The sequence below is a fragment of the Merops nubicus genome, unplaced genomic scaffold (assembly GCF_000691845.1).
Source record: "Merops nubicus isolate BGI_N331 unplaced genomic scaffold, ASM69184v1 scaffold7461, whole genome shotgun sequence".
Taxonomy (NCBI): Eukaryota; Metazoa; Chordata; class Aves; order Coraciiformes; family Meropidae; genus Merops; species Merops nubicus.
The window spans coordinates 20,275-46,917 of NW_008590220.1; the positions used below are offsets into that span (position 1 = coordinate 20,275).

At 41.2% G+C, this 26,643-nt stretch overlaps 1 protein-coding gene across 1 annotated transcript in view; it reads right to left on the minus strand.

The window, feature by feature from the left end:
- Positions 1-250: 250 nt before the first annotated feature.
- The window catches only part of LOC103782104 (short transient receptor potential channel 7), a gene marked incomplete at its 5' end in the record, with an annotated part of 47,586 nt that continues 21,193 nt past the window's right edge, over positions 251-26,643 (minus strand). Inside the window, 8 exons of the mRNA XM_008949847.1 lie at positions 251-393; positions 1,430-1,505; positions 5,549-5,629; positions 8,555-8,776; positions 11,599-11,794; positions 18,389-18,653; positions 20,587-20,820; positions 26,212-26,428. Coding sequence (XP_008948095.1) covers positions 251-393; positions 1,430-1,505; positions 5,549-5,629; positions 8,555-8,776; positions 11,599-11,794; positions 18,389-18,653; positions 20,587-20,820; positions 26,212-26,428 — 1,434 coding nt within the window. The remainder of the gene's footprint in view (positions 394-1,429; positions 1,506-5,548; positions 5,630-8,554; positions 8,777-11,598; positions 11,795-18,388; positions 18,654-20,586; positions 20,821-26,211; positions 26,429-26,643) is intronic.

Here is a 26,643-nt window from a genome sequence, read left to right on the forward strand (position 1 = left end):
TTCCTATGGTGCATCTATTTCTGATGTCAAAGGGCATATATTTTTACCAGTAAGTCACTTTTGTGTCATAAAAGATTTAACTGGTATCTTACCAAGCACAGGAGTAATGCAAAATGCTCCTAAAAACATTTGCTAGTTAGCAAAAGTTGAGGGTGTGGTACCCATCTTTTACATGGTTTTTGCCCTTCTGAGATGCTGGTTGAGACTGAATAATGTTTAGAAAGCAGGTTGCTTTTCTCTGTGTTCTCCATCAAATGTCCTTATTTAAGTTTTTCCCAAATTTGTCACTCAGCTGCTGTATTAGTCTTGCCAGCTCGCTGGTAGCTTGTGACTTTTCCTCTAAGAGTTCATAGCGGAGACTAGAAATATCTTGCTTAATCTCTTTAAGTTCTCCTAAAAGGAGGAAAATGTTCTTGTTAGCAATATAGAATTAAGTAGTATAAGTATGATTACAAATAAACCCTATGATTTTAAGACCCGGGAGAGCATTAATTTCAGTGTGCTTGGTCATGAGTTTGTGTGGAGCTCGATGTGAGATCCCTGCATGTATCTACTTAATATTTGTTCTTTTAAGAAATAAGCTGGACTTGCAGTAGTGGTACTGACAGCAACAGCAAGTATGTGTGGAAAATCACCTTTTCTCTCAAGTTCTCTCTCCACATGCTGATCTCCACCAAAATAGGGCAGTTGCAGGAGGGTGGCAGTGAAGAGGTTTTAGAAGGAGGTGCTTTTCCATCTGCATATGAATCCTACATGACAAAATGAGTCTTTAAGACCTGGGAGAGCATTAATTTCAGTGTTATAAGTTTGTGTGGAGCTCGATGTGACATCCCTGCATGTATGCACTTAACATTTGTACTTTTAAGAAATAATCTGGACTTGCAGTAGTGGTACTGACAGCAACAGCAAGTATGTGTGGAAAATCACCTTTTCTCTCAAGTTCTCTCTCCACATGCTGATCTCCACCAAAATAGGGCAGTTGCAGGAGGGTGGCAGTGAAGAGGTTTTAGAAGGAGGTGCTTTTCCATCTGCATATGAATCCTACATGACAAAATGAGTCCTTATCCAGTTCAACAAAAATGTCCTTGGGGCAGGCGTGGGCACTGCACTCAGAAATTACCTTAGACACCAAGGTAAGGTTGGGTGTTGACAATACCCTGGGTGTTGTAAAGTAAGGAGAGGTAGAGCTATGGGCAGAGCAAGACTATGTAAAGATGTTATGAGTTATGTGTTCTGCTGAGGAGAATTGAAGACTCAGAATTTCAGGAGCATAAAGGTGGCTCCAGGTCAGCACTGCTCACCCTAGTGCAAGCTTGAGCATGCTCTCTCTCTACAGAGGATGCTCTCTAAGCTCAACCCCCTTACTGGCCATATCAGTAGCAATAACACTAGGTGCTCTAATCAGTGTCAATTATAAAAATCCACTTGCCTTCATTGACCTCATCATTTTCTCGGTCAACTTGAGCCTTCAGGACGTACCGCTTGATCAAACGCTTCATTATTTTCTGACAAGAGAACAGAAACACTGAGCTTAATATGCCCTTATCAAAGTTGACTTAATTCTAGACTTGATAGGAGCAATTCAAACACCTGATTTTGCTATGGATAAAACCTGGCTTCAGAGGATGCAAAGAGAATTTTTTAATTGATTTAATTGATTTAAAACATAGATGATTCAATAGCAAGTTAAGAAATGGGATCCAGAGCCTTCCTTTAGGATGTTGCTGTTTAATGTATTAATAAAAAATACTTCACAGGAGGAAATAAGTTCTTAGTTAATTATTTTAGCAAACTCACTCATGATGATGAACTAAACATCTGACCCAAGATTAAAACTCTGCCTTGTAATTGAGGTTTTAGGAGAGAAAATAAATTTAGTAAAGGACAGAGAAAAGAGTTTGAACAGAAGTGGAGAACTTGGCTTAAGTGAAAGAAGTTTCTTAGGGAAATGACAGATCTTGAAGGACATGCATGGGGTTAAAAATAGTCATGTAACCTTGTAAAATGGGAGATGATGGTTAGTAAGGAACAGCATATATGGAAGTAATAGAAGATGGCTGTGGATATGGGCTTGCAATGTGATATTGTTCCAAAAATGTCTAAGTAACATTCATCTAGAAGGAAAGTAACTTTGGCAGCCTTGGGCTCCACACTGGGTTACAGCTGAAGGCCAGATCCTCACCACAGAAAAGACATTCAACAATGGGGGAAAAAAAATCTCAACTATGCTAAACATAAAAAGGATTGCTCTATCAGGGACAGTGATTTAAGTACAGCCTCTGCAAACAGAGGAGAGCTCAGTGAGCATCCAAGAACAGACACACAGATGTCTTTCACTGGCCAGATGGCTGCTGTTAGGGGAAAAGCCTCTCCCAGCATGGGCTCACTTATTCACAGACCAATCACATCCCTGCTTTGAACATCACTTAAAAATGCTGCAAAGAGTGTGAAATACAACTTTAGCAATTGGTACACCTGCTCTTATTTCTTAGTAGCCAAACAGGGACTATAGCAGTGCCAAAGGCATGTGAAAATCAAGAAAGAGCCAGTCATTTGTGTGTGTCATGCAGTCATGGAATATGGGATGTCTGAGACTGTCCTTGGCTCAAAGAGGCAGCTGGCTAAGCAGGAGGGGCATTAAGGCAACAGAGAGGAGGCACAGTGCACGTACGGTGTGTTGAAGGTGGCCAAGGTAGTAGAATCCAGAGGGAGGTAGGGTTGTCACCTGAGAAAACATAAATGAAGTAACGTTTGGGGAAAGTAGGGAAATGCTGGATCCAAAAAGAAATTATTGTCTCAGAACAGAGGAAATGAAGACTAACCCCAAATGGAGGCTAAACCAAGGAATCAGCACACGGTGAATGCTCTTATTACCTGGAAAAATATGAGAACACGTTTCTCTACTCCAGTTCCCACAGAGCCTCTGTTTTTGGTGAACACTACTCCAGTGTTAGCCTCTATTAACCACGATGTGTGATGGAAGTCACAAGCTTAAGGCTGCCCAGTCTATCAAATACATGTTGCAGTCAGATTCATTAACAGAAACTAAATATTAAAAATATGACCACTTCTTGACAAGAGTCTACTTAAGCCACTTAGTAGATATTTCCACTTATAGCTTTAGGAAAGGAATTAATTTTTGCCTCAATAATGCACTGTGGCTTCTAACTCTTGCTTCTCCCCTTCTCCCAGGCACTGCTCCTTTTGTCTACTATAAGTGAAGGAGCCTCTTGGCAAAATAATCCTGGTTACTGCAGGGAAATGTTGAACAAAACGTACAGACAGCCTCTTGGTAATGAAGGTTAAACTTGAAACAGTTCAAATATGTCTGATTTCTATAAAGTACTGTTCCCCCATTCTTTAAAAGTTAATTGAAATTCTTCAGGTTTTAGAGATCTTTTATACTATGCAACACTCAGCTACTGAGTGTTGAATTTAAAATAGTCTTAAGAGAATAGGTTCTAGGAACAGGTCAGGCATTTATAAATTATAACTCTACACAGAATTAAATTTTATTTTAAAATGCATTTATTGGCACAGCCTTCAAGTTCTGAATTTCCCATCAGCTATCTGAACACCTTCTACACCTTCTAGCACAGAGGTAAATGAGAAGAAAAGGACAGATTTGTGGCCAAGGTACTGAAATTGGGCTCTTGAGATCTGGGACTCAGGTTCTGGTTGAGTCATAGGCTTTTAGGGTTTGATAAGCCCTGCTGGACCTCAGTTCCTTGTCATTAATGTGGAGGCCATGATGTCTTCCCACTTCACTATTTAGAGTGTTTTAACCTGGACTTCACTTATATGCACTGTTGAAGATCACATTGTTACAGACCTCAATATTGCTGTTGAAGTCACAGATTTTTTTCTGAATGCTGTGTGTATTTGTGGACAGTGCTGCAGATGTCAATGGGAAGAAATGCTTTGCACCTTTTAGTCTCTGGTGAAAATCAGACAGAAGTCAGCAGTGATCTAGAGGGGACAACTACTCACTGGGGCATCAGGTCTCAAACCTGGTGATCCCAAGAGAGTGGAACAAGCAAAGGAATTTTGTCCCTCCAAACAGAAAAAAAAAATATAAAGGTGTCATTTTGCCTGGACCATTTTATTCCTAGATCACAGCAGCTGTGTGCTCACCTCTCTCCCTGCTTTTCAAATTATTGCATGTGTTGATTCTGTTTGTTTTTGTTATCCCTCAAGAGCACTGTCTGTACGGAGTCAAAGTACACAGACTGCAGGCACATCACTTGATAAATACCACTAAAGAAAACAGTTCATCAGGAGACTACTGATAAAAAGGTCTTCCCAGTTGTAGAAGAAAGCTTGCTGGCCAGATTATCAAGCTCTTTGTTCTTCTTTATATTTAGATAACCAAGACTATTACACTCTCCTTCTGTAATTTGGGCAATTTCTTCTGGCAGCAACTGAAACTTCTAAGATCATTTGAAGACAAACTTAGTAGGAGTATTATTAAAGCAAAATAAGAGGTAGTTATCTCTTTCTATCTGTTTTCACAGCCGCCTTTGGCTTTTTCAACGTTGGAAGTAAGGATCTAATTTACCACAAACATTAGGCAGTCTCATTTAGAAATAATAGCTACAGGAAGAAAACAAGTCCAGCAGAGGCTGACACATTTCTTTTGAGTTTGAATGGGTGGGAAAACATCAGAGATGCTGAAATACCATTCTGAGTGGGACACAATCATCTCTTCTCTTTGCCTCTGGTGGTATCAAGCCAACTAACTCCAGCTGCTAGAGTGAACAAATCCCTTTCCTAACTTAGATCTTTAGATACTCCTCCTATCCTTGCAGAAAAGCCTGAACAGCTTCTAAAACAGGTAAGAATTTCTTACTTATCTGCTGTGCAGGATCTCACAGTGATGGATGCTGTACCAGCACAAGATAAACCCCTTGAAGCATTACCACTGCACATTTTACCCACTAACTATTACTTTCCTCCACAATAATGTCAGTTCCTTCAGGTGTATCACTTGCTGTCAGATTCCTTTTCACTTTATGTTAAAAAATAAGGGAAAAAAACACCTATAGGGAACACCTTGTCTATTGTGTCACCCTACTACACATGGTTGCACAAGAAATAATACATCTGCTGGCATGAACACTCCAGCTGAGACAGCCACCAGCAGAGCCACAGGTCTTTTTGAACCATATCACATTGCAGGTGTAGCTTGGTTGGACAAGTCAATGCCAGAGAAAGCACATGCAAATGTTGATGCAAAGGCTGGAAGGATGACTCTATGTCATGACAAATGAAATGCTGTCAATGCAGGACAGGAGGATTAAAGCCTGAATGATATTTCTTGTGTTAAATTAAATACCCTTGAGAGGACTTAATTAGCATGACAAATGCTAACACCATGTGTATTTCCACGGGTGACAGGCTGTGTTTGTCACTGAATTGTCCCAGCCCAGTTCTTTACTGGCATGTCACAGGGTGGCAGTGACTAGAAGAAAGCAAACATGACCCTTGCAGGTAAGAGCTGTTCACCTGCAGATCCCTTCCCTGGCTCTTGCTCTCTTGCTGTCATTACCTGATATCTGGTGGGCTTGTTATAAGCATTCTTCCCAGAAAAGTTTTCTGTACTTCGAGTGTTAGAGTGAAAACGAACTTTCTGAAATTATAAAACATCAGGATATAATTAAATCAATGATAGCTTCTCATACCCAAGCAGCCCCAAACTGAAATACGTAGAAATGGTTCAATGTGTAAATAGAATAAAAGCCAAAACATTCAGGTGTTAAAAAGTAAACTTTTGAAAGAAAGAAAAGGGTCAAAACCCATAAATTACTGGAAAAAAAAATGGATTCAAATTGTCTAGAGAAAAATGGTATTCTCATACAAGTTTTAGGCAAGATGATGATAAGAGGCACAAAATGTAGTAATCTAAGATTAGTGATTATCAACTTACAACACAATTTAAGAAAGGAAGGGAAAAAAACATGTTTAAAGAGAACAAATCAATGTGGTACAAAGAGGAATTAGGAAACAGAATTGATTTTCATCAGTGCTTTTCAAACAGCAGTTACCATTTGCTACTTTTTTAGCTCAAAAAAATATGAGGGTTTTGTAGATAGAGCAGAATTTTTTATCGGATGACAACTCAGCTAATGATTTAGTACTCTAGAAGCTTCCAAGGAGACTTTTATGAGAACTACACAATATTTGTAAAAGGTTTCTTACATTTTGTTATCCACCTCTGAATATTTTGGTTCAAGAGCCTACAAAAAGGAATTTTCACTTGTAATTCAAATCATAGACGCAAAGAAGCAAATACATATTGTAGACTTCTGAGCCTACATGCAAATGTGTGTACAGGGAGAGCTTTGGTTAAGGATTTTTTATTTCCCTGACTGGACAGAGATACTGAGAAATAGGTCTTTTGTTTGTTATTATTTATTTTTAAATCAGGATGCTGATAATACAGACTAAAAGCCTAAAGTAATCATGTAATTATTTCTTTTATTTCTCACTCCTGAGATGTGCCATGGTCTTACAGAGGCTGTTTTGAAGATGATCTGTGAACCCCATCAACAGGCAAGCAAGAAGTGACTGATAACCTTAATTGTTTATGTCTAAGCCTTGAAAACTATGAATTTTTCATGAGTTCCATGAAAAAGGGCAAGCCAGAGGCTTTCACTCATGTGATCTGGGGAAGGGGTGTTTAGAGCAAATTCTATTACTTGGGTTTATTCTTTGAAGCAGAAATTAAATTTCAAAGAAAGCAAGCTTCATGTGGTTAGATTCAAATAACATTTTAAGAATATTATCTTTTTAAATCATTATTTGTGCTAGTTAAAGGACAAACATATTTTCATGTCACAACTCCACTGTTCTAGAGGGTCTGTCAGTAATCAATAGTAGTATTAAATGAATTTATGGAGAAAGATGCCCCTGAAGGCTTGTCTGTCTTGGCAATGTTCACAGTGCTGGGTAGTTAAATTAAATGATAACATGGAGTAGACCCCACATGTACACTTCTCCATTCAGTTTAGGCTCTGACAGAGACTGAATGAACATCGGACCTGAGCAGTTCTCATAAATCCAGGGGAACATGATCTCCAAGCCCAGGGGCTTTACCTGGAGCTGGGTGATTCACCATGAATTGTATTGCTCAGCTGTTTGCTCCTTCAGGAAGAGCCAAGAGATCCAGACAAAGCTCCAAAGCAGGCTGCACATTACAAAGGAAAACTCTACAAAGCCTCCTCCAATCTTCCTTTCCTCTCCTTGGTCTCTCTTATTACACCTTTTCCTTTTTTTAAGCCTAAAATTGGTCATTGGGTGCCTGCATCTCAGTTGGAGTGTCCCAGTTTGAAACAGCTAGGGTTTTAAAACCTGGATGGATGGGTCTGGGAGCAGGCTGAGGGAATATCAACATCCTTTGGAAAGGCTGGTCAACCTACCAAGGAGCCACACTGGCCCCTTTATGTGTAGTGACTGTAAGAAATAAGAGACAGCACAGTTCAGAGGATTGGTTTGTTTGGGTTTTTTTTCCCCAATGAATGGGCTCTGAGCATTGTTCTCTTGTTTCAAACCCAGTTTGAGCTGAGAAAATTAAATAAAGGACAGGACAGTTTCAAACAATGCTGCCTCCTTGCATCTTTGAATCCACTGGATTTGATGGCAGCAGCCAAGCAGCTTTGGCTGAGTTCCTGTGAATGTTTTGGGTGTTAAGCAGGTGGACTTGCCCTGTGAGTGGGATTGTGTTTCTTATGAATTTATATGCTGGGAACATTTCATCCCAGCGATGCTCTGCACCATGTTGCAGATAATTTCTACAAGCAACATCATTTTCCTTAATTTCTCTGGAATTTTCCCATGGGGGAGTAAAGTTAATTCTGTTGGGAAGGAGCTGGTTGCTGACTGTGTTATTGCTTCTCTCTTGCTTTGTATGAAGACACTCACTAGACCTGAGGAAAACGTGCTGCTGTGGAGCCAGTATTTCCAAAGGAAGTTTCTATTTCAAATGGCCAAAGGGGTGATGTCTGAGGTAGGATCTACCCATTAGTGGCTACACATCACTAGGCAGATGTAAGTTGAGAGGCTGTTATAGCTTTAGGTATCTAGGAGATGTTATTAAACACTGCTGGGAAACTTGTTCCCAAACCTGGGTAGTGGTAAATGTTGTAATGATAGTAACATTGATCTGGAAATCAATTAAAGGAAGGTGGATGTTTTGAAAAGGCAAAAGGCCTGCTGGGGAAATGAGGAGTCAGACAAGGTGGGATCCTCCTTGTGCTTTTCCTTCTCCCCTTTGTCTCTGACCTTGATTACTTGGCCTTGGGAAACTCTCTTATAAAAATCTCTGCTTTTCTAAAAGTTACTCTTTTCCTTGTATTTAGACAGTGCCTAATATAATGAGGCCACAAGTCTGGGAGGACCCTCTAGATGTAATGTAATACAAGAAACATGCAGTAATGAGGCTGAGAAAGAGTCTGTGCTGTCCCAGATCTGCCTGCATGCCATGCAACCCCCCACCAGAGGTTTCCTGGCCTGAATCCTTTTTGCAAAGAAGGTGAAAGGAGAAAGTACAACATACCCGTTGTTTGGAATTCAGCATCCCCATCTCAAGATCATTTTCACAGTTTTTGGCCTTAGATTTGCAGAGTTTTATGAGGCACATTTTTATTCTCAGTATGAGATAATAAAATGATTTAGGGCTTGGCACTAGATTAAAAGGAGCAGGCAAAGTCCTTCCTTCATCAAAGTATGATAACCAGAGCTTGGCACGTGCAAACTTCCACTCCACATCTGCATCCTCCTTGGGAAGGGAAGAGAAAAAAAAGAACACATCACCCAAATGCATAATTAGTAAATAGGAAGGAATTTAGCTATGAGAAGGCCAAATATACAGGTAGGTTTTAACTAGAATCAGATTTCTGTTTGCCAAACCAAGACCCTTGTACACAATGTGTCTGTAGGTTGCTCTGTGGTAATCTCAAAATAAGGGAAATTGGAACAAAGCAATGGAGTAATAGAGAGTATAGGTCCTCTAAATACTAGACTATTTCCTTGGATATCAAAGGGGTTGTCTTTCAGCAGCAATCTGGTGTTTGTGCTGTGCTAATAATGTGTCAGAGCACACACAGAGCTATGGAAAGCAGGCAGAAACATTATGTGAACAACAGCAGCAAAGACTGTCTGATTACCTGCAAGGCTATCTAACTAACTGCCAGCTAATTGTTATTGCTGCATTGACCAGGAAGTCCCCATAAAAGACATTAGGTTGCTGACTTCTGTCATCAGCAGATTTCCTCACGGACCTTGTTTGCATTCCCTGTCACGTATCCCAAGATCAATACACCTTAACTCTGTTGCTATTCACCTCAGTGGATGAAGGTGGAGAAAAAGTCCATCACTCAGTGTCTGTGAAATCTCCTTCATGAACAGTCAAGGTGAGTCAGGATCACCTCCAAGTACAAGGGCAAGTTAACACATGATTTATGGATCTGTTTTATGCAGGAGATGGTCAGAGTCATGTATCAGGACCATTTATCAGGTAAAAGAAAGAACAAAATACAGCTGCTCTACAGCTGATTTATGGTGGTTTGTATGGAGGCCATCAGCATCAATAGAAGCAAGGGTCTACCAACGCCCTGTACTCATGTACATCTGTGCTGTGCTGAAATAAATAACCTCTGATTACCCTGTACCTCTGAAACCCAGTCAAAAACTGGCATAACACAACTGAGATGACTTCTGTCACAGTTACATCAGTATGTCTTCACCAACAGAGCAGCATTCACTTCTGCTGTTTGGTCTTACTGCTTGGGGTTGCACCTCGTGGAAGTCATAAGCTGCATTACAGTAGAAAACACTTGTGAACACTTTCAATGCTTGTCTGTTAAGCAGTTAAGAAACTACTGATGGAGGTAGTTCTGGTTTCTGGCTGGAAAAGGACTTTTTTCTTCCATAAATACAAAGTTGGCAGAAAGCACTAATACTTGAGGCATGAACAGAAGAGAAACAGAAGAAGCTGAAGAGAGGTGTTCAATGGAAAGCATGAGAATATGGTCTTGTCACTCCAGCTAGCAGTAAAACATGTCCACACTGACCATAATGAAGTGTAATTCCTAAGTGATGACCATCCTCTGTTGTTATTGGCATTGCTGTCATCAGACAGATAAACACACTGGCAAAAGGGACTTTCTCTGCAGTCACTAGGATGACTCTGTCTCTCATCTCCTGCCTGCTGAGGACTGAAAGGAACTAATATGAGTTTTACTAGTTTTTCTCAGTTCCCAAGTCAGAAGTTCTGGGCCAAATAGCTCATACTTGTATTGCTTGCTGATAGCTACAAGTAGTCTCTAAGAAAGTTCTGAAAATTTCCAAGCAATCAAGGAGGATGAGAAAGCATTTTTTCCAGGAAAAAGGTCAGTGCAAAGTTTAGACTAGAAAGTTAATATAGGCCACCTATTCAGTTATTTTTAGAGATTTTTCTTTGGAAACCTTCAAGAGAATCTCTACCTACTGCAATGAAAAAGAAAATGCAGTCAGAAAACCCCTTCAGAAGTCAAGCTTGTTTCAGTAGAAGAGGATTCAGGAAGATGCCTGATATTAAGTGATTAGAACCCTTTGGGAAATGACTCTGCCTTCAGCATGCAGGAAAGCTTCTGGGGCAGAGAACACATGTAAGGTCTCTCTGACATTTAGACTTAGTTACAGCCTGCACAAGATAGAGTTATATTTGCACTACAGTACAGGGATGAATCAAACATTACAGTGAAAAAATATTTTCATCTCTGGCCTTTTGCAGTGTCAGCTTCTGAGGGAAGATTAGAACAAATAATTGAAACAAAGCCCAACCACAGAAACTTGACATTTAACAAACCAGAAAAAAAGAGGTAACTCAGCATTAATATTCTCCAAATAGATTTTTTTTCCCCCTGCCTTTATTTACATTAGCAGGGAGATGTTTATGTGCAAAGCATGTAGCAAATTCAGTCTGCCAAAAGCAATGCTACTGAACAAGGGTAAACCCTGTAAACACCTTTCTGCAGAAAACTACTCATAGTCCTCAAGGGCTGTGTTTGTATTTTGTAAAGATATGTGTCAAGGTTGTATGCCTGGTATTTGGAAAATATGGATTTTTAAAATATGCATACATGAGCTTTAGACCTAGATGGATTTGGCTGTTTAACCAGTGGAGAACTGGGCAAAAAGGCAGATGAAATAATATTCCATCTATCCTAAGCAAACAATACAGCAAAGGTAACACATATACATAAATTATCATAACCAACACAGGGTGTAGAAAATTACATACATACATATATTATATTAACATATAAATACATTAAACATGTGTGAAGGAAATTGGGTTTACTCACAGGTGGACATTAAAAACAAGGCAGCTGAAGTTGTTCTAGAAACAATTCACTGTTGATTATTAATTCAATCATAATTTGGGAAAGACAGACACAGTCTTAACTCTTACAGAGTGTAAGATCTGTGTTTCAACAGCACTCTAACCTTACAGAATAAGCTACAGCTTCCTTGTTTGTTTGTTTGGGTTTTTTTAAAACATTTTCATTATCAGTGATAATTAAGCACACTGAATTTGTAATCTAGTGTTTATCTTACCTCAATTTCCTGATAGGAGTTGTTGATCATGGCTATTAGCATGTTAAGCAGCACCACCACCATTGTCACGTTATATACTCCATAGAGTACATAGCCAATATTCTCAATGAATTTATGATCGTACTTCAGCACCACAGATATCACTTCAGATAAGCCAAATATTGACCAGAATAAGGTTTTAAAACTCTCTTCTACCCTAAAAATAAAACAAACAATCACTTTATAGAGTGGATACCAGGTTAGCCAGGCCAAATGCTAATAATGAAAGTGGCAATCCACCAACAGAAATGTGGTGCCTTGGCACAGTCATTGTAAACCATTATCCATCACCCAGGGATGTGGCAAATCATATTACCTGATCTGATAAAGAAATATAATTTCTGTTTAATACCATAGTTACAGCATCCTCTGATATACACCATCTGCCCTTTCCAGGTGGAGTATTTGGCACTTGGATTTTGTATCCCTATTAAGGACTTCTCCATGGGCAACTTGCAGTTTGAAACTTTTGGGTAGGGCTTTGTAACTTCTACTCTCACTTACTCTTTTCTCATCCAAAGAAGACAGGCAGAGATCACCTGGGAAAGGGAAGGAACCTAGTTTGACCTTCTTATATGTGATTTCCAGGGCAGAAGAGAAACATTGCTTTTTACCCAGGAGGAGTGGCTGAAAAGTTCTGATTAATGGCATTAACATAACGAGCACACCATGCAAGTGTAGTCAGCCCACAGTCTGATTTTCTTCCCATCTTGCTTTGGGACTGCAGATAAGTCAGGTGTCCAAGCATTTGTGGTAAAAATTTGAAATTAAGGAGTGGTAGAAGATGTTTCAGGAAGGCATTTTGATTTGATTAATATCTTTGCTTGAAATTAGAAAGGAAAAGGTCAAAAGATGGGAAAAAAAAGAAGGAAAAAAGCCAAAAATAGGTCAGAAGGGGGATCTGATGCAGAGGAATCAAAGCCCTAACGGGCAGAAGGGGAGCAACCACAGATGAAAAGGAAGAAAGGAGGAGGAGGAGGGATTCTGGTGTATTTTGGAAGCAGTTTCCCTAATTTTTAATTCAGAAACAGTTTTACCTTCACTGAACAATCCTTAGCACATTAACAGTTAATTACCTTGCCTCTCCCCCTGCCTGCCAGGGGGTAAGAATATCTTTTAAGAAAATAATGCCTTTTATAAATTCATCTGATGAAGTGTTTTTTACTAGGGTGGCAGCTTAATCCTGCTAAATCTGTTCATAAAAACAGATTATAGACACAAACTACAACATATCCTAAGGGAGCAATAATCTTTACATCAGTCCCAGTATCAATTACGCCATGCATAAAAGCAAAATAAATTCATTTTAACCTTTCAAAAGGCTAGTACAGAGCACTAGGCAATTCCTTTCTGCCAAAGCAAGTAGGTATTTATCTCCCATCATAATTTACTGTATTCCATATTGCATTTACAAATAGCAGTAAGACTGCAATGAAAATTTAGGTTGTATTCTCAACCAGTATAACTGCACTGACTTGTGGGGCATAACCCTGAGTGGTGTTTCAAACAGATGGGGCACAACTTCATTTAAAATCTGGTTTCATCTTCAGTCCCCATGATATTCAGGGTCACTGATGCTGTGTTCACTCCCTCTTGGCTGCTTTACACGAGGCTGAGACACCATGCAAAGATAGACTGTGGCTGTGCTGCAAAGTGCCATCACTTTTCCCCTTGCTGGACATTTCCTCTCCTGTAACACCCTGCTCTTGTCTCCTGCCCTCACCTGCAGCCAAGGGGAGCTGGCAGCAATGTGTCAGATACCCTTCACTTTTACAACAGCAATTTGGCCAGTGTTTGTTCTATAAACGTTCTGCTTTCCAGTTAGACAATGTATATAACACCAAAAATCTCTGGCTTTAAACCCCACCACCTAAGCCACTTATTAAACTAATAAAAAAACATAACCCCCAGCCTTGATCCCAGCTGCACCTTGCTATTAACCTTCCTTTTTTAATTTGGAAAGGTTCCCTTAGTTTTCCACCCTGCCGGTAGATTTTAATACAACATGTCAACTCTGCTTCTTTTCCACAGCTTAAGCATTAACCTTTGTTCTGGTGTCAGAGTCTTTTTCAGAAGTTAATTAAGGACTGTGAGCAGCTCTGACTGCCCTGAGAACAGCAGAGGAGGTAGGTAAGAGCCAGGGCAATGGGCTCCAGTGAAAATATCCACAGTCCTTATTCCCATTGTTAGGCAAGATACAAGTACTCATGCTGGTGGGACTGGAAATGTGGTGTGAGATGTGGACCTGACCTGTAGCAGTCCAAAATGGTGCTTAGCAATGCCCCCAGGCAGACACAGGTCTTCCTCTTGTAGAGGAAACATTTCCAAGGAGATCTTGTGCTAGTCCATCCCTACCCTCCAAAAAGCTGCATCACTCATTTTAGATAACTGCCAAATTGCACAACATTTGGCACAGGTCACAAAGCATGTCAGTTGGGGCTGTTTTTGAGAACATCTCACTAAAACACGAGATGAGGAGGTTTGAAGCCAAGTTCTCAAAGATTCCAAGATGTTGATGTGTCTCATCGTTGCCAGCTAAGCAATTTACAGCCTTCCTGCAAGGTCAGCAGGTGCTTTCTTCTTCCCAAAGGCAGACAAATGAAGGAATGGAGGAAGTCAAGAGTCCTGCCCAGACTGACAGGGGGAGGATCTGGCAGTGGCAGATTGACTGATGCTCCCTGTGGAGATGGGTATGCTGCGATCTCCCTCTCTACTGCCATAGAGCCAACTGTTGCAGTAAGGAAAGAGCAGAGATTTTTTTGTTTCAGTACACATAGTCCTGTAAAAATTCAAGGTTTTACATCAAGGAGGAAAACAGACCCCAGGCAATTCTCCAGTTGCAGCTTTTCCTCGCTCTTGTAAACAGCACTGTGTTGCTCATCCAAGATGACCATGGCAAGGTTATAATTTCATGTCAATCTTGTGTCCTCTTTCAGACTTCTTTCCTTAAATGGATTGGTTGGGATTTAACACTGCCAAAAAGGCAATGCGGTCAATATAATCTACAAAATATCCCAGTTCGAGAAAGGAAAATGAGAAGGAAAAAAAAACCTTTAAGCCTTGAAGTATCTTTGGCACTAAGGAGTGAGTCACATTTCCTTTGGGAGAGGAAGGCAGAGAACACTGTGTTGTAGCCCTCAGCCTGATTTGTGATGCAGAAAGCAAGACGAATGCAATCAGTCCTGCCTCCATTTCGATTTTGTTTGCATAGCATGTTCTTAATTACAGGCTGTTTCAAGAGCTGTGTTCTGTACACAGCATATGATAAACAGATAAACATAGCTGGGGTCGGATGCAACTGGTGTGGAATTGGTCTACTTGTCAGCATGGAAGAACTTAGAAAAATAAAACTTGAAAGTACACCATGGTTAGTTGTATAATTTTTGCATTTAACTGTGTGAAGTCCACTGCATCTGTATTCCCTTTGCATCCAGAACATTCAAATGGAAGAAACAACAGTACCTCTGCAGGATAACTCAGTTCAGAGGCCATTGGGGATGCTACATACTTGTTCTGCATATGGCAACACATCAAAATGGAGCACGTGATGTCAAAAGTGCAACAGCAAGGGAAGGTGAAAGATAAATTATACCAAATATTCACTGATTATTATCGTTAGAAGTAAGCAAGCAATTCCCTCTGAGTGTTACTGGCACAAATGCACACTCTTTTTTCTGCCTCCCTAGTGTCCTGGGAAGCTGTGGTTTTCTTAAATCTGTAATTTGAAGTAAATGTTGTCATTTGAAGGTTTCTTACTGAGGCTATCCAGTGAGCTGTCAGTTCAAAGCCTTTTGAAACTGGCCACAATTAATTAGTACACAAATCTAATAGGTCTTTTTCCACCACGACTAGCCAAGTGTTCTCTGAAAATCAGGTCCCATAGTCCAATAGTCACATTTCTGAGTATAAAACCTGCTTTCTCTAAAACTTCACTCATCCTCATTGGAAGTCACCAACATACCCACCAGGAAATGCATTCAGTGAAGTCACTTAAGTCACAGAACATTTATGAGGACATGAAAGTAAGTGTGCTTTAGCTTTGCCCCAGTGAATCTTCACAAAGCTTGAGCTACTTACTCAGCTCTAACATTGAATTTTTCCTTCCTTTCATGAATAAGTTAATGGCAGCAGGAACCTGCCATGTTCAGCAAGGCCAACAGGCAACTCATGGGAAATAGAGAAGGAAATGTTCCTAGAGCTGGTAGCTGCCCATCTGCCAACATAACCTTGTCATTAGCTTATTCAAATTGTTTGAGACTGTATACCTCGGGGTCTCTAGCTTGTTGAATGAGATGTCTGGAGAAGGATTTTCAGGATGAATGTTAATCTATTCTCTTTGTTTTGTATGATGAAAGGGCTTGTTTTCACTGATCATCATTTGACACTCCGGTGTGTTTAAATAATCAGAAGAAAGGAAGTCTACTTTAAATCCCCTCCAAACTCTTAAAAGGAAAATTTATCCTCATGGAAAATTTGCTTCACAGCAACATGAAGTCCCTTTAGGATAAGCAGTCACCAGGCTGAAGTGAAGGAAGAAGAGCACTGCCTTTTGACAAGACTCTCCCCAACCCAGACATCCCTTGGGCATTGAAGCAATCTTTACTCCAGCGAGCAGTTTTTGGTTTAGGCAATGCTTGCTCATTATTTCCTTACAAAGGCAACAACTACTGAAAGATCCACTTAGGTAATGAGTGCTAATGAGAGAAGGACCACACAGCACTGCATCAGAGACTGGAATTTGTCAGTGCTCCAGTGCTGTGCCTGGGGGACACCATAACTAAGGGTTACTGTGCCACCAGCCAGCCAAGGGTGGTATCGACTCAACTCCTCACTAAGTCTTGTGCTTCAAGGGCATCTCTTTCTCTTCAAATAAGAAACAAGTCGCATCCCACACACTCAATTTTCTTCCACCTTACTACTGAGCACAGACAAATGTAATTGCATCTGGTCTCAATAAATCCTTCCATTAAAATGTAGCCTGAGGTTGCAGAAGAGGTCTAGAAGGCATGTTTGGCTCAGTCAGAGAAAGTAAACATCATATTGCAAGATACATGTTGCACAAGAGGGTGGTATGGTAAAACTGGAAGGAGACAGCCACTCTCAGGACAGAAATGATGCTGAAAAGGTCATTTCTCCCAGAGGAGCTGTGAGCTAAGCCCCCAGCTCGCTGTGTGACACTTTAGGGATATGACACATCAAATGCCAGCTGCTGGCTGCTCTGCATCTGGTGAACACCCTGGGCTCAGGCATTGCAAGCATGCTGTGCTTGTCTGGAAGTCAGATCACAGCAAGGAGAAAACATGACACCCAGCTTTCCTCTGCCCTCACAGATGGGTGTGTGGGAAGGAAAGTCCCCACCGTGTCCCTAGGGCAAGTCCTGGTGAGTTTGTGAGACACAAAGCTGATAGCTCTGGTGCTGTGATGGGGCCACATTGCAGTGCCAGGGAAGAGCCTTTCCCATGGGGGCATGGGGCACGTCCCTCAGACACAGCAGCACACCAGGATGTCCCTTCCTCTGAAAGCTCCTTCAAGACTTCAGCTATCACCTCAGGGGTTGTGGTTTGGGTTCCCACAGCACAAAATGCAACTTTGATTCTCTGGGAGCATCTCCAAACAGTTGTAGGCTTTCCCTTTTCAAAAACAGCCTCAGTTTGAGCATTTGCCAACCTTTTTCTCTTCCTGACAGCCCTGACAAGGTGGAGACAGGATCCCTGGCACAGCCTCCACCACAGGGCTGTGTGGCCACACAGCAAGAGCTGGCAGGTGAGTGTGACCCAGGCAGACCCACTGCCCTGGGTGGCCAGTGACCTGGCGTGATGCTCTGTGCAGCTTTCACCTGGCAGCTGCTGCCAAGTGCCCAGCCAAGGGTTTCAGGAACACAGCCTTGGCATCCTGCCTTGCTTTGTTATTTAGAGCATCACGACAAGCAGCTGGCTCTGCAGATGTGCACCTAATAATCACAGCTACACTCAGGTGGTAGCCTAAAACAGACCTCACACAAGCAACACCCTCCCTTACTTTATGGATGTTTTGGCTGCAGTTTTAAGAAGAATCTTAGGTCTAACCTCTTCTCTACCTCTTCTGGACTGAACATTAAACTGAACATCTCACAAAACATTTTCCAGATCTGTTATTTTGGTTTCCAGAAATAACCATTCCTGGGCTACGTGTCCACTCAGGCCTTAACCTGGCTACTAGGGCTGGGGGCTGTGGTACAAGTTTCATGGAATCAGAATGGTTTGGGTTGGAAGGGACCTTAAAGATCACCTACTCCCAACGCCCCTGCCATGGGCAGGGACACCTTCCACTAGACCAGGTTGCTCAAAGCCCCATCCAACCTGGTCTTGAACCCCCTCAGTGATGGAGCATCCACAACTTCCCTGGGCAACCTATTCCAGTGTCTCACCAACCTCACAGTGAAAAACTTCTTCCTGATATCTAATTTGAAGCCATTACCCCTTGCCCTGTCACTACAAGCCCTTGCAAAGTGTTCCTCCCCAACTTTATTATAAGTCCCTTTCAGATACTGGAAGGCAACAATAAGGTCTCCCTGAAGCCTTCTCTTCTCCAGGATGAACAACCAAAACTCTCTCAGCCTGGCATTGTAAGAAAGGTGTTCCAGCACTCCCAAAGCCTGGCTGTGACTTCCCCACATGACAGCAACAGAAACTATCTAAGCAGACCCTGAAGCAGCAGTAGACCAGAACAGATTGAGCCCTACAAGAGAAGCAGCTTCTCCACAGGTACTCACGTTGTAAAAGCGGGGTTGTATTTTGCACCCAGGTAGTAAGAGTACAGGTTGAACATTCCAATCATGAAGGCCAGGAACACCATGATGAAGATGACCATGAACTTGAAGATATCCTTCACAGTCCTCCCCAAAGAGATCTGCAGGGGGCCGAAGCTTTCGTTGGCTGGAAGAATGTAAGCAATGCGGGAGAAGCTGAGTACCACAGCTATTGCATACAGTCCTTCTGAAATGATCTGAGGATCCGAGGGAAGCCACTTGTTCCTGGCTAAAACAATATATGTACACTAGGTATTAGTAACAAAAAGTGTTAGGTGGAAGTTATGATGATAAATGACCCCTTTTTAAGACTGAAGCTTGGTTTTGGCCAGGAGTTAATGAGTCAAAACACCAAAACCTTTGGAGGAACTGGTCGCTGAAGTCCTCAGCATGCTGTCCAAATAGGGGTGAGAAGAATGGGTTGTGTTTTTCACATGGTAAAGATGAGAAATGAGGAAGTCCCTGGAATCTACCAAAGTCACATGGCGAATAAATAGCATGGTATTTCAACAAATCTGGTCTCCTCCATTTCCTAGCTGGACATCAGCTGGGCTGGGCTTTGCTTTTTCCACCTAAAGCCCTTGAGACTGAGAACCAAAACCACCACACAGTGGAGTCTGGCTGTAGATTTGGATACATGGCACAGTGTCAATATTTGAGAAGGAAGCATTTGAAAGAATGAGAGAGTCTCAGAAAGACTGAGATCCTTGCCATTAGACACAAGAGTTAGGATTTGTTCAGATATAGAAGATATAACCATCAAGTGTATGATCTTCATGTTATCTTTAAATGAAAATCAATTCTTGCAGTCTAGCTGCTAATATTTTTACTTTGAAATGCTTCTTGTTGACACCAGGTATGCATCATTGATTTAATCTACCCAAAATTTTAACATTTATATTAATACAGGTTATAAGTTAATCAACTCTGCATCAACTTGCAATCAACTTTGCATCAACTGAGCTTCTTGATGAAAAGATTGTGACTCAGAGTTAAAATATGTGACATGTTTAAGGACACAGCAGTAAACTTAGGCATTATTTTCAGCAATCTGAACCAAAGGAAAAGCAGCAGACAGAGGGATTTGCAGGATCTGGTTGTTACATTCTGTTCTGGACTCTTTGCACCTTTGTATGATGAACTCACTTTAAATGGGTCAGTGGGAAACCAGAGCAAGGAAAACCACAGCATCACCTCCAAGGCCTCTTGCTTGCCTGGGCAGGCACAGGGGACTTGTCTTCAGAGGAGACATACTACACAAGAGGCTGAGACATTGTGACCAGCTCACCATGGCTAGGAACCCTGGTGTGGGGTCAAGGCATGGGCCTCTGGTGCCACTTGATGCATGGCTACAGTGGGCAAAGTCTCCTGCCCCAGATTTTCCTCTCCAGCCCAATCACATTGCTAAAATAACTATCTTACAACCACAGGGAGCAAATGATGCTCCTTTGCGACCAGGTCTTCAGCTCCTGCAAATCCTCCATGAGCAAAAGTCCCCATGGATTTTACTCAGGGGTTACATCTAAGGCTCGCAATGAATACAGTCCCTAGACTGGGGTGGAAAGCTCTGTTCATTTGTGAATATCAAAGAAAAAACAGTTCAGCCACCAAAAATAATGTTGTCAAGGCTATACTACTGCTTGCATTTCCAATTGGTAGCACTTATAGATAATACAGGCACTCCAAAAACAGCTTTTCCCTTGGAGGAGCAGCAGCTTGTAGGTGTAATTGGTGTTTGTATTTCTATTATACAGGTACTGGATGTCACAGAGGTGCAGAGTGCACCAGCAGTTAGAAATGCAACTCCAGATCCTATGTTTGTTCACACATCTCTCCTTCTCACATTTGGAGAACCAGGCAGGTTCATTCATCTGTAATTTAAATTGTATACTCCTTGCTCCCAGCTCATGATTATTGGTTCCTCAAGCCATTTTCTGGGAATGTGATTGACCTGAATGCAGCCTTAGCACAAGATCAGAGACTGAAGGAGGCTCAGATCACAATTCCTTTCTGACTGTTTAGGAATGCTTGGATCTGAGAAGAATAATTTGGTTTAATTAGAAAAAAACCTACATAACTATCACAAAAAGAAAGCTGCTCTTAGCATTGCCACATATTAGCCTAATAGAACAGGAAGAATTAGATAGCAAAAAGCTTCTTACCATAAGTAAAGTAAGCAACTTCAGGGGGAAGGGTGGCATTGCTGAGGTCATCATCCTGAACATACTGATCCACGTACTGTTGTGCTTCGGTGGCTTTGAGGAAAGCCATGAACCTGGCCGTGAATGATGCCACGAAGATGGACAGCATTCCAAAGTCCAGCAGGTTCCAGAGATGCACCACGTATTCCCGTGGCCCCTCTTCCCAGATCTCCTTGCACTCTGACCATATCATGCCTGTGGAAAGGCCAGAACATATTTAACTGACAAACACAAGAGGTGCTTTCTGTATTCAGGCAGAGCTGTTTCCTGGCTAATGGTGGATTCTAAGACAGAGGCAAATAACTCTTCAATTAAACTGTATTTCTTGAGAATGGCTTGTGCCATCTTTTCTTAAAAAAATATTAAAAACTTCAAGCTTATAAGTCCTTTTGTGTGTAGAAGGCAGAAATTTCAAAATTTCACTGTTTGACTCAACAGGAAGGTGGATTTCTGGTGAGGTCAGAGAAAGCACAATTCAGAAATACTCAAGACATTAGCCAATGCTACTGCTGATCCATTTGAAAAAATATAGATTTTCTCCCTTGTCCCCAAAATCTCCTCACCAACCTGTGCCACTGGAAATGGTATTGTTTGCTCTGCTGCTATTTTCCTCCTACCCTAAAATAATGGGTGCGTCCACTTTGGGATTAGACTTTGTGAGAGCAAATCAGGAGTAAGTACAGTCTGACTAGACAAAAGGTAAGACAGAAGTCCTGCCTTCGCAGTACTTTTATATATTAGATTAGATAATAATGAATTTTCGTATGTTGAAGCCTGATCCACCACTTCAAAAACACTGAGTTTAGCCTGAATTTAGGCTCTTTCCTACAAGAGATAAACCTAAATTCCAGACCCCCAAAGTTCAAATGTTTTGACGTGCATGTTCTACTGGGGAATGCTGAGTAGGACAGGTGAATTCAGTGGGTGAACTGGAGCCAAGAGCCCAGGTCAAATTCACCAACTTTCCCACTTTCAATCACATCAGGGCTCCAGGAGCAAACTCTTACTTTTGAATAGCTAAAATATTGGAATATTTAACCCACTGATGAGTATTTCCTGCACTCTACCCAATCCTGTTTCCATAGCAGCAGCAAAATCTACATTTAATCAAGCAGAAGCAGTCCCTGCCAACTTCCACGTGGCCTCCTGCAACCTTGTCCTTTTTGTGAACTCTTCTTCATCCTCTTTGCTGGAAGCTCTCATGATATGGCATGTAAATAAATGCATTTGCCTGGCTTTTTCAGGGATTCCTGAAAGCACTTGGTGTCCCAAGGGGTGCAACCAAAGGCTGGGTCGTAGGCAAGGAAACAAGTCAGTGGGAATCTAGCTGAGGGGTGGAGGAATGAAGAACTGCTGCTCTCAGCAAGGGGAAGGATTTGAGAGGAAAAGGAAAGCTAAGCTATTGATAAAATCATTGGCCAAAGCACAGCTAGTCTGTGACCTCCATAGCCCTGGAATCTCCAGGCAGGTCCTTCGACATCCCAACCTCCCAACTCTTCTCGACTCTGCAGGTGCTTGTAAAGTAAAAGCAGGAACTCCATCCCAAGCTGTCATTCACCACGAGTAAGACTTAATAACAAATAGCCTAAGGGAGATGGTGGAAGAATTGGTTTCTCAGGAACTGTCTTGAAGCGAGGATGAAATATTAAAGAAACATTTCTAGCTTAAAAAAAAGTAACCCAGAAGTGATGGATTTGGGACATTAGCCCTACACATTACGCACGCACGTCGTATAAAGGTACTAAAGGACTTCAAGAAATATCACACACGTGGTAATATTCCCCACTAAAGCACTTGTTCATTGATGTCCTGAAATGTCTTTTCTGGTTTAAATATTAACTCTCCCATCCAAATTTATTTCTCATCTTGGTCACTTAATATACCTGTCACAGATTAATGAAGTAAAAAGTGTCTAAAGCTGAGTAGACGGACTAAAATTAGAATCACTTCATGAAAGTATCCCACTATTGGCCTATAATTCACATCATTCTTTTTTTTTGGTCAAAAGTGTGGCAATCATTTTTTATCTATACATATGGAAAAACGTCTGTTCAGGACAAGCAGAGAAGTTACAGTAATTATTCAGTCGGTACTGCTGGGTAATTTTATATACATTGTGAGAGAGTAATTTAAAGCTTCTCCTTAAGTAAAAATACTGAGAAGAGAATAAGGAGCTAAAACTCAGAGGATGGGACGTAAGATTGGATGCAAGAAATAAGGGAAGGTGACTAGGCAGAGCAGATCTTCCAGAATGTGATTACATTTCAATCTGATGTTTCTCAGGCTCCAAATGGCTCTAGGTGAGGCCCTTTCCCAAGTTTCATGCACAGAGAGGTGGGATATGACCAGGTTCTGCTCTCCAGCTTCTGCATGCCTCTTTCTCAGTTGTCCCACAGCAGGGATAATCAGAAACTCCAAATGACTCTGGGTGAGGGCCTTTCCCAAGGATGCACAGAGAGGTGGGATATGACCAGGTTCTGCTCTCCAGCCTCTGCATGCCTCTTTCTCAGTTGTCCCACAGCAGGGATAATCAGAAAGGTCTCCTTGGTGGGCATTTCAGGTTGTAGCAGGGGAAGAAGTGTCAAGCTATGGGCACAGCTCATCTGGAAGAAAAATGGAAGTGTGCAGGAAGAGCTGTTCACCACCTGTGCACAAAAAGGAACAATTTGTCAGATTTTTATATCCACTGGCACTTAAATCACAAGCAGCTGATGTTGCAGAGCTACCTTTGAGACGTCCTTGATCCACCAAAGGCTCTTGGATTAGGAGAGAGAGTTGTGCTCAGAGTGTGTCTACACAGAGCTTAACTGCTACCTTGGCTGGTTTTGCCTCTTTAGATGAAACTTCCCTGCTTCCAGCACACACTTTTGTCCATACTGCTCATAAGGAAAATCCCAGCCTTCCTTAGTGGAAGGTAAAAGATGGGAAGACTTGTCCACAGCAGAAGAGGTAGCCTAGGCATGCAATGAGCCACAGATGCATGAGCTGAAATTGCCATGCCCCATGGACCAAGAGGCAAGTTTTGCTCTCAGAGCACCATGGTATTTCTCTGCACTAATGGATTTATAATCTGCAACCCTTGGATGCTTGGTCATTACAAAGAGTTAGACCAAAAAGGCATTCTCCCCCTTAAACTGTTAAGTGGCTGTTCATAGGGATGTTAAATGGGCTACTAACACTCCCTGGCTGGTCCAACAGTGCTCTAAAGACATTTCAGAAGTGCATGGATTTTTGGAGCAGGATGAAGTGCTTGCCTGGCTGAAAGTCATTGCCTCTTCTTGGCTTACTTCATTACTCAGCTGCATTACAAGTAGCTGGGAGCAGGAGATGCCAAGGGTAACTTTTTGTATGACTCCAGTCTGAAATTCCCCTCCTGGTAGTTTTCTCTGGAAATATGTATGCATGGATCAATTGTCTCCAACAAGATTAATTGCAGGGACTACTCTCACAGGTTGTGCTCACTCATGCCCACACTATGCTATGTTAATGTATCATATTATCCCCAAATAATGCTATTCTGAACATGCATCATGATTTTGTGGTTGCCAGCCAGATAACTCAGACAGCCAATTTTCTCCCCCTAAAAAACCAAGGTCAGGGACCTGTAAACTAATTTCTTAAAAATGATGTGCTATGGTTGGAATGAGTAATGTGTTACCAGCATTCAGACTCCTGCCATTTGAAGTATGAAGGAGAAAAATTAAAGACTAGAAGCAGAAAGATGGGATTTACAAGCTGAGAATAAATAAAATTACACTCTTTGATTGCACTAGGAATCAAAATGTAGGTAGCACACCTACGCTGTTGAGTCTGAAGACAGCAACTGCAGATGTTGCCAAGTAGGATTAAATATAGTCATGTACATTTAGTGCACAAGAGTTGTTAGATTGATTAACATATGCTTACTGTCTACTCACATTTGTCTCTTTGGAAAAGCATGTCTTGACAGATTTACCTGTGATATTTATCTGTAGCATTCACTTTAATTATATTTCTGCTTCCATATACATATTTATAATACTTGTAAGGTTTTTGTGGCAAAAGGTTGGGCAGTCTGTCATCCTTTGGGCTCTTACAGTCCTTAAAGTTCAGGCTCATACATGGGGCTCAACAAGTGCTCAAGTCCCCATGCACCAAAGTTTCACCTTAGCATTGCTGAAACATCATTTGAAACTTTATGTAGGCAGAGAGGTAAAATGGCCTGAGAAGATTGTCAGTGTTGATGTAGGCAGTCGTTAGAAAATCTCATTATATTCAGAAGTCTGTAGAATGAATCACCCTTCCTCTCCCAGAAAAGTGAAAACCTTTGCTTTAAATGAAATGTTTTCTTCTTCGTCTCTCAGGAACTCATGAGGCAGAGAGATACCTACTGCCTCTAAGAAAAGAATACCTAGTCTAAAATCTAATCACCTTGTCCAACTGCTTTAATATAATTTTAAAAATATATCTTACAGACTTACTCTATCCAGTCTGGCATCTATTCAGTATTTTCTAGCCTAATATCCTGTACAGGATTCTGACTCTTGCAGGGACAGGGAACAAAGAAAGGGTGGTCAGGAAATCATCAGATAGAGCAGTCCTAGCCTGTTTTTCAAGGGGGTTTAGTGCCATCAGTACTTTTGGAACAGTGGAATTATTTGCTGCAAAAAAAAGAATCAAAGGCACGGTGGTGAGTAAAAATAGATATAGAAGAGGCAGACAAAGATTCTGCAGAGTTGATAAGCTCAGTTTCTCACCAAATCCTTCTGAGCTTGTTGAGATTAATGGTTCAAGGTAAGAATAACTTATGCCTATAAGAAAATTAATGCTTCTGAATTTGCCTAAAGCTCCCTGGAAGTTTAACTTGTGCACGTGACATCCTTTTGCACTTGAAGGGTTCATCCACTTCAATCTCTATGTTGTAATTGTTAGATAACTTAATTTCTTTAGCAAGATTTCAGTGCTGTGCTGTCCCCTCACCAGTAACAATTTCATACTATGAATTTCATGCAGTCCAGCTCTTATTTACCCAGCTGTTTTTATCACTTGATCTCAGAGTGTATTAGAAAAAAAAATAAATAACAGTGGAACAGTTTTGTATATGAAGAAACTGAGGTTCAGTGAATTATAATAGGAACTCATGGCAGGGTAATAAAACAGGCTGGTAGTCACCCATGTCCCAGTGGACACAATTCTTTCTGCTCAGTCTAGATAAAGCAATGCCCTCTAAGTGAAGCTATAAATTTCTACTACTAGGTTATATTCTCTAATATACAGTGACTAAGCCACCAGAGGCAAGCAAACAACCTCTGCAGCATTCACCATGCAAAGTGTAAAGTCAGGAAATTAGGAATTTGCTGAGCATCGTTCAGTAGTTTCAAAAGCAGTGACCAAGATCAAAGTCTTCTTTCATCCTCTTTTAATCAAAATACTACCATCAAGCTCTAATTTAGCCTCTGCTGGCTTTTTTTTTTTTGGGAGAGGGGGGATTTGGTGGGATTTATCTGGTTGGGTTGGTTTTTTTCTTCTTTATCTTGTCTCTATGATGCTATTCCAAGTCATGCTGAGTTTCCCTGGAGGACTTACAGACACTTTAGCTTTGCTTACCCAATACCCACTTCATGATCAGCAATTCTGTCCACGAGAACTGAGTTGTTTTGACTCTAAATATTTGTTTCGGGTGGTCTGTGATGGTCTCGTTGGGGAGATTTTTTACTCCTTCAAACCGATCTGATGCATTCACTACTAACAGTCCAAGGAAGATGGTGAAAGAAACTGCATGTGCCACAAACTTCATGAAAGGACTTCGGAGGGTCCGTCCCAGCTGCAATGAAACATACACAGAGCATAAGAATTTATTTTTTAACTTTATCCACCTCCTTGAAGTATTATAAGCATTTGTCCAAGGTGAAAAAGATCCACAGATTAATTCCAGATCATGAACTAAATGGGGTTTAGATTTGTTCAAGTTTTCTTTGCTATTGGTAGACATTATACCCTTGGGATAATTTTCTGTGCTTGGCAGTATCTTATGTTGCT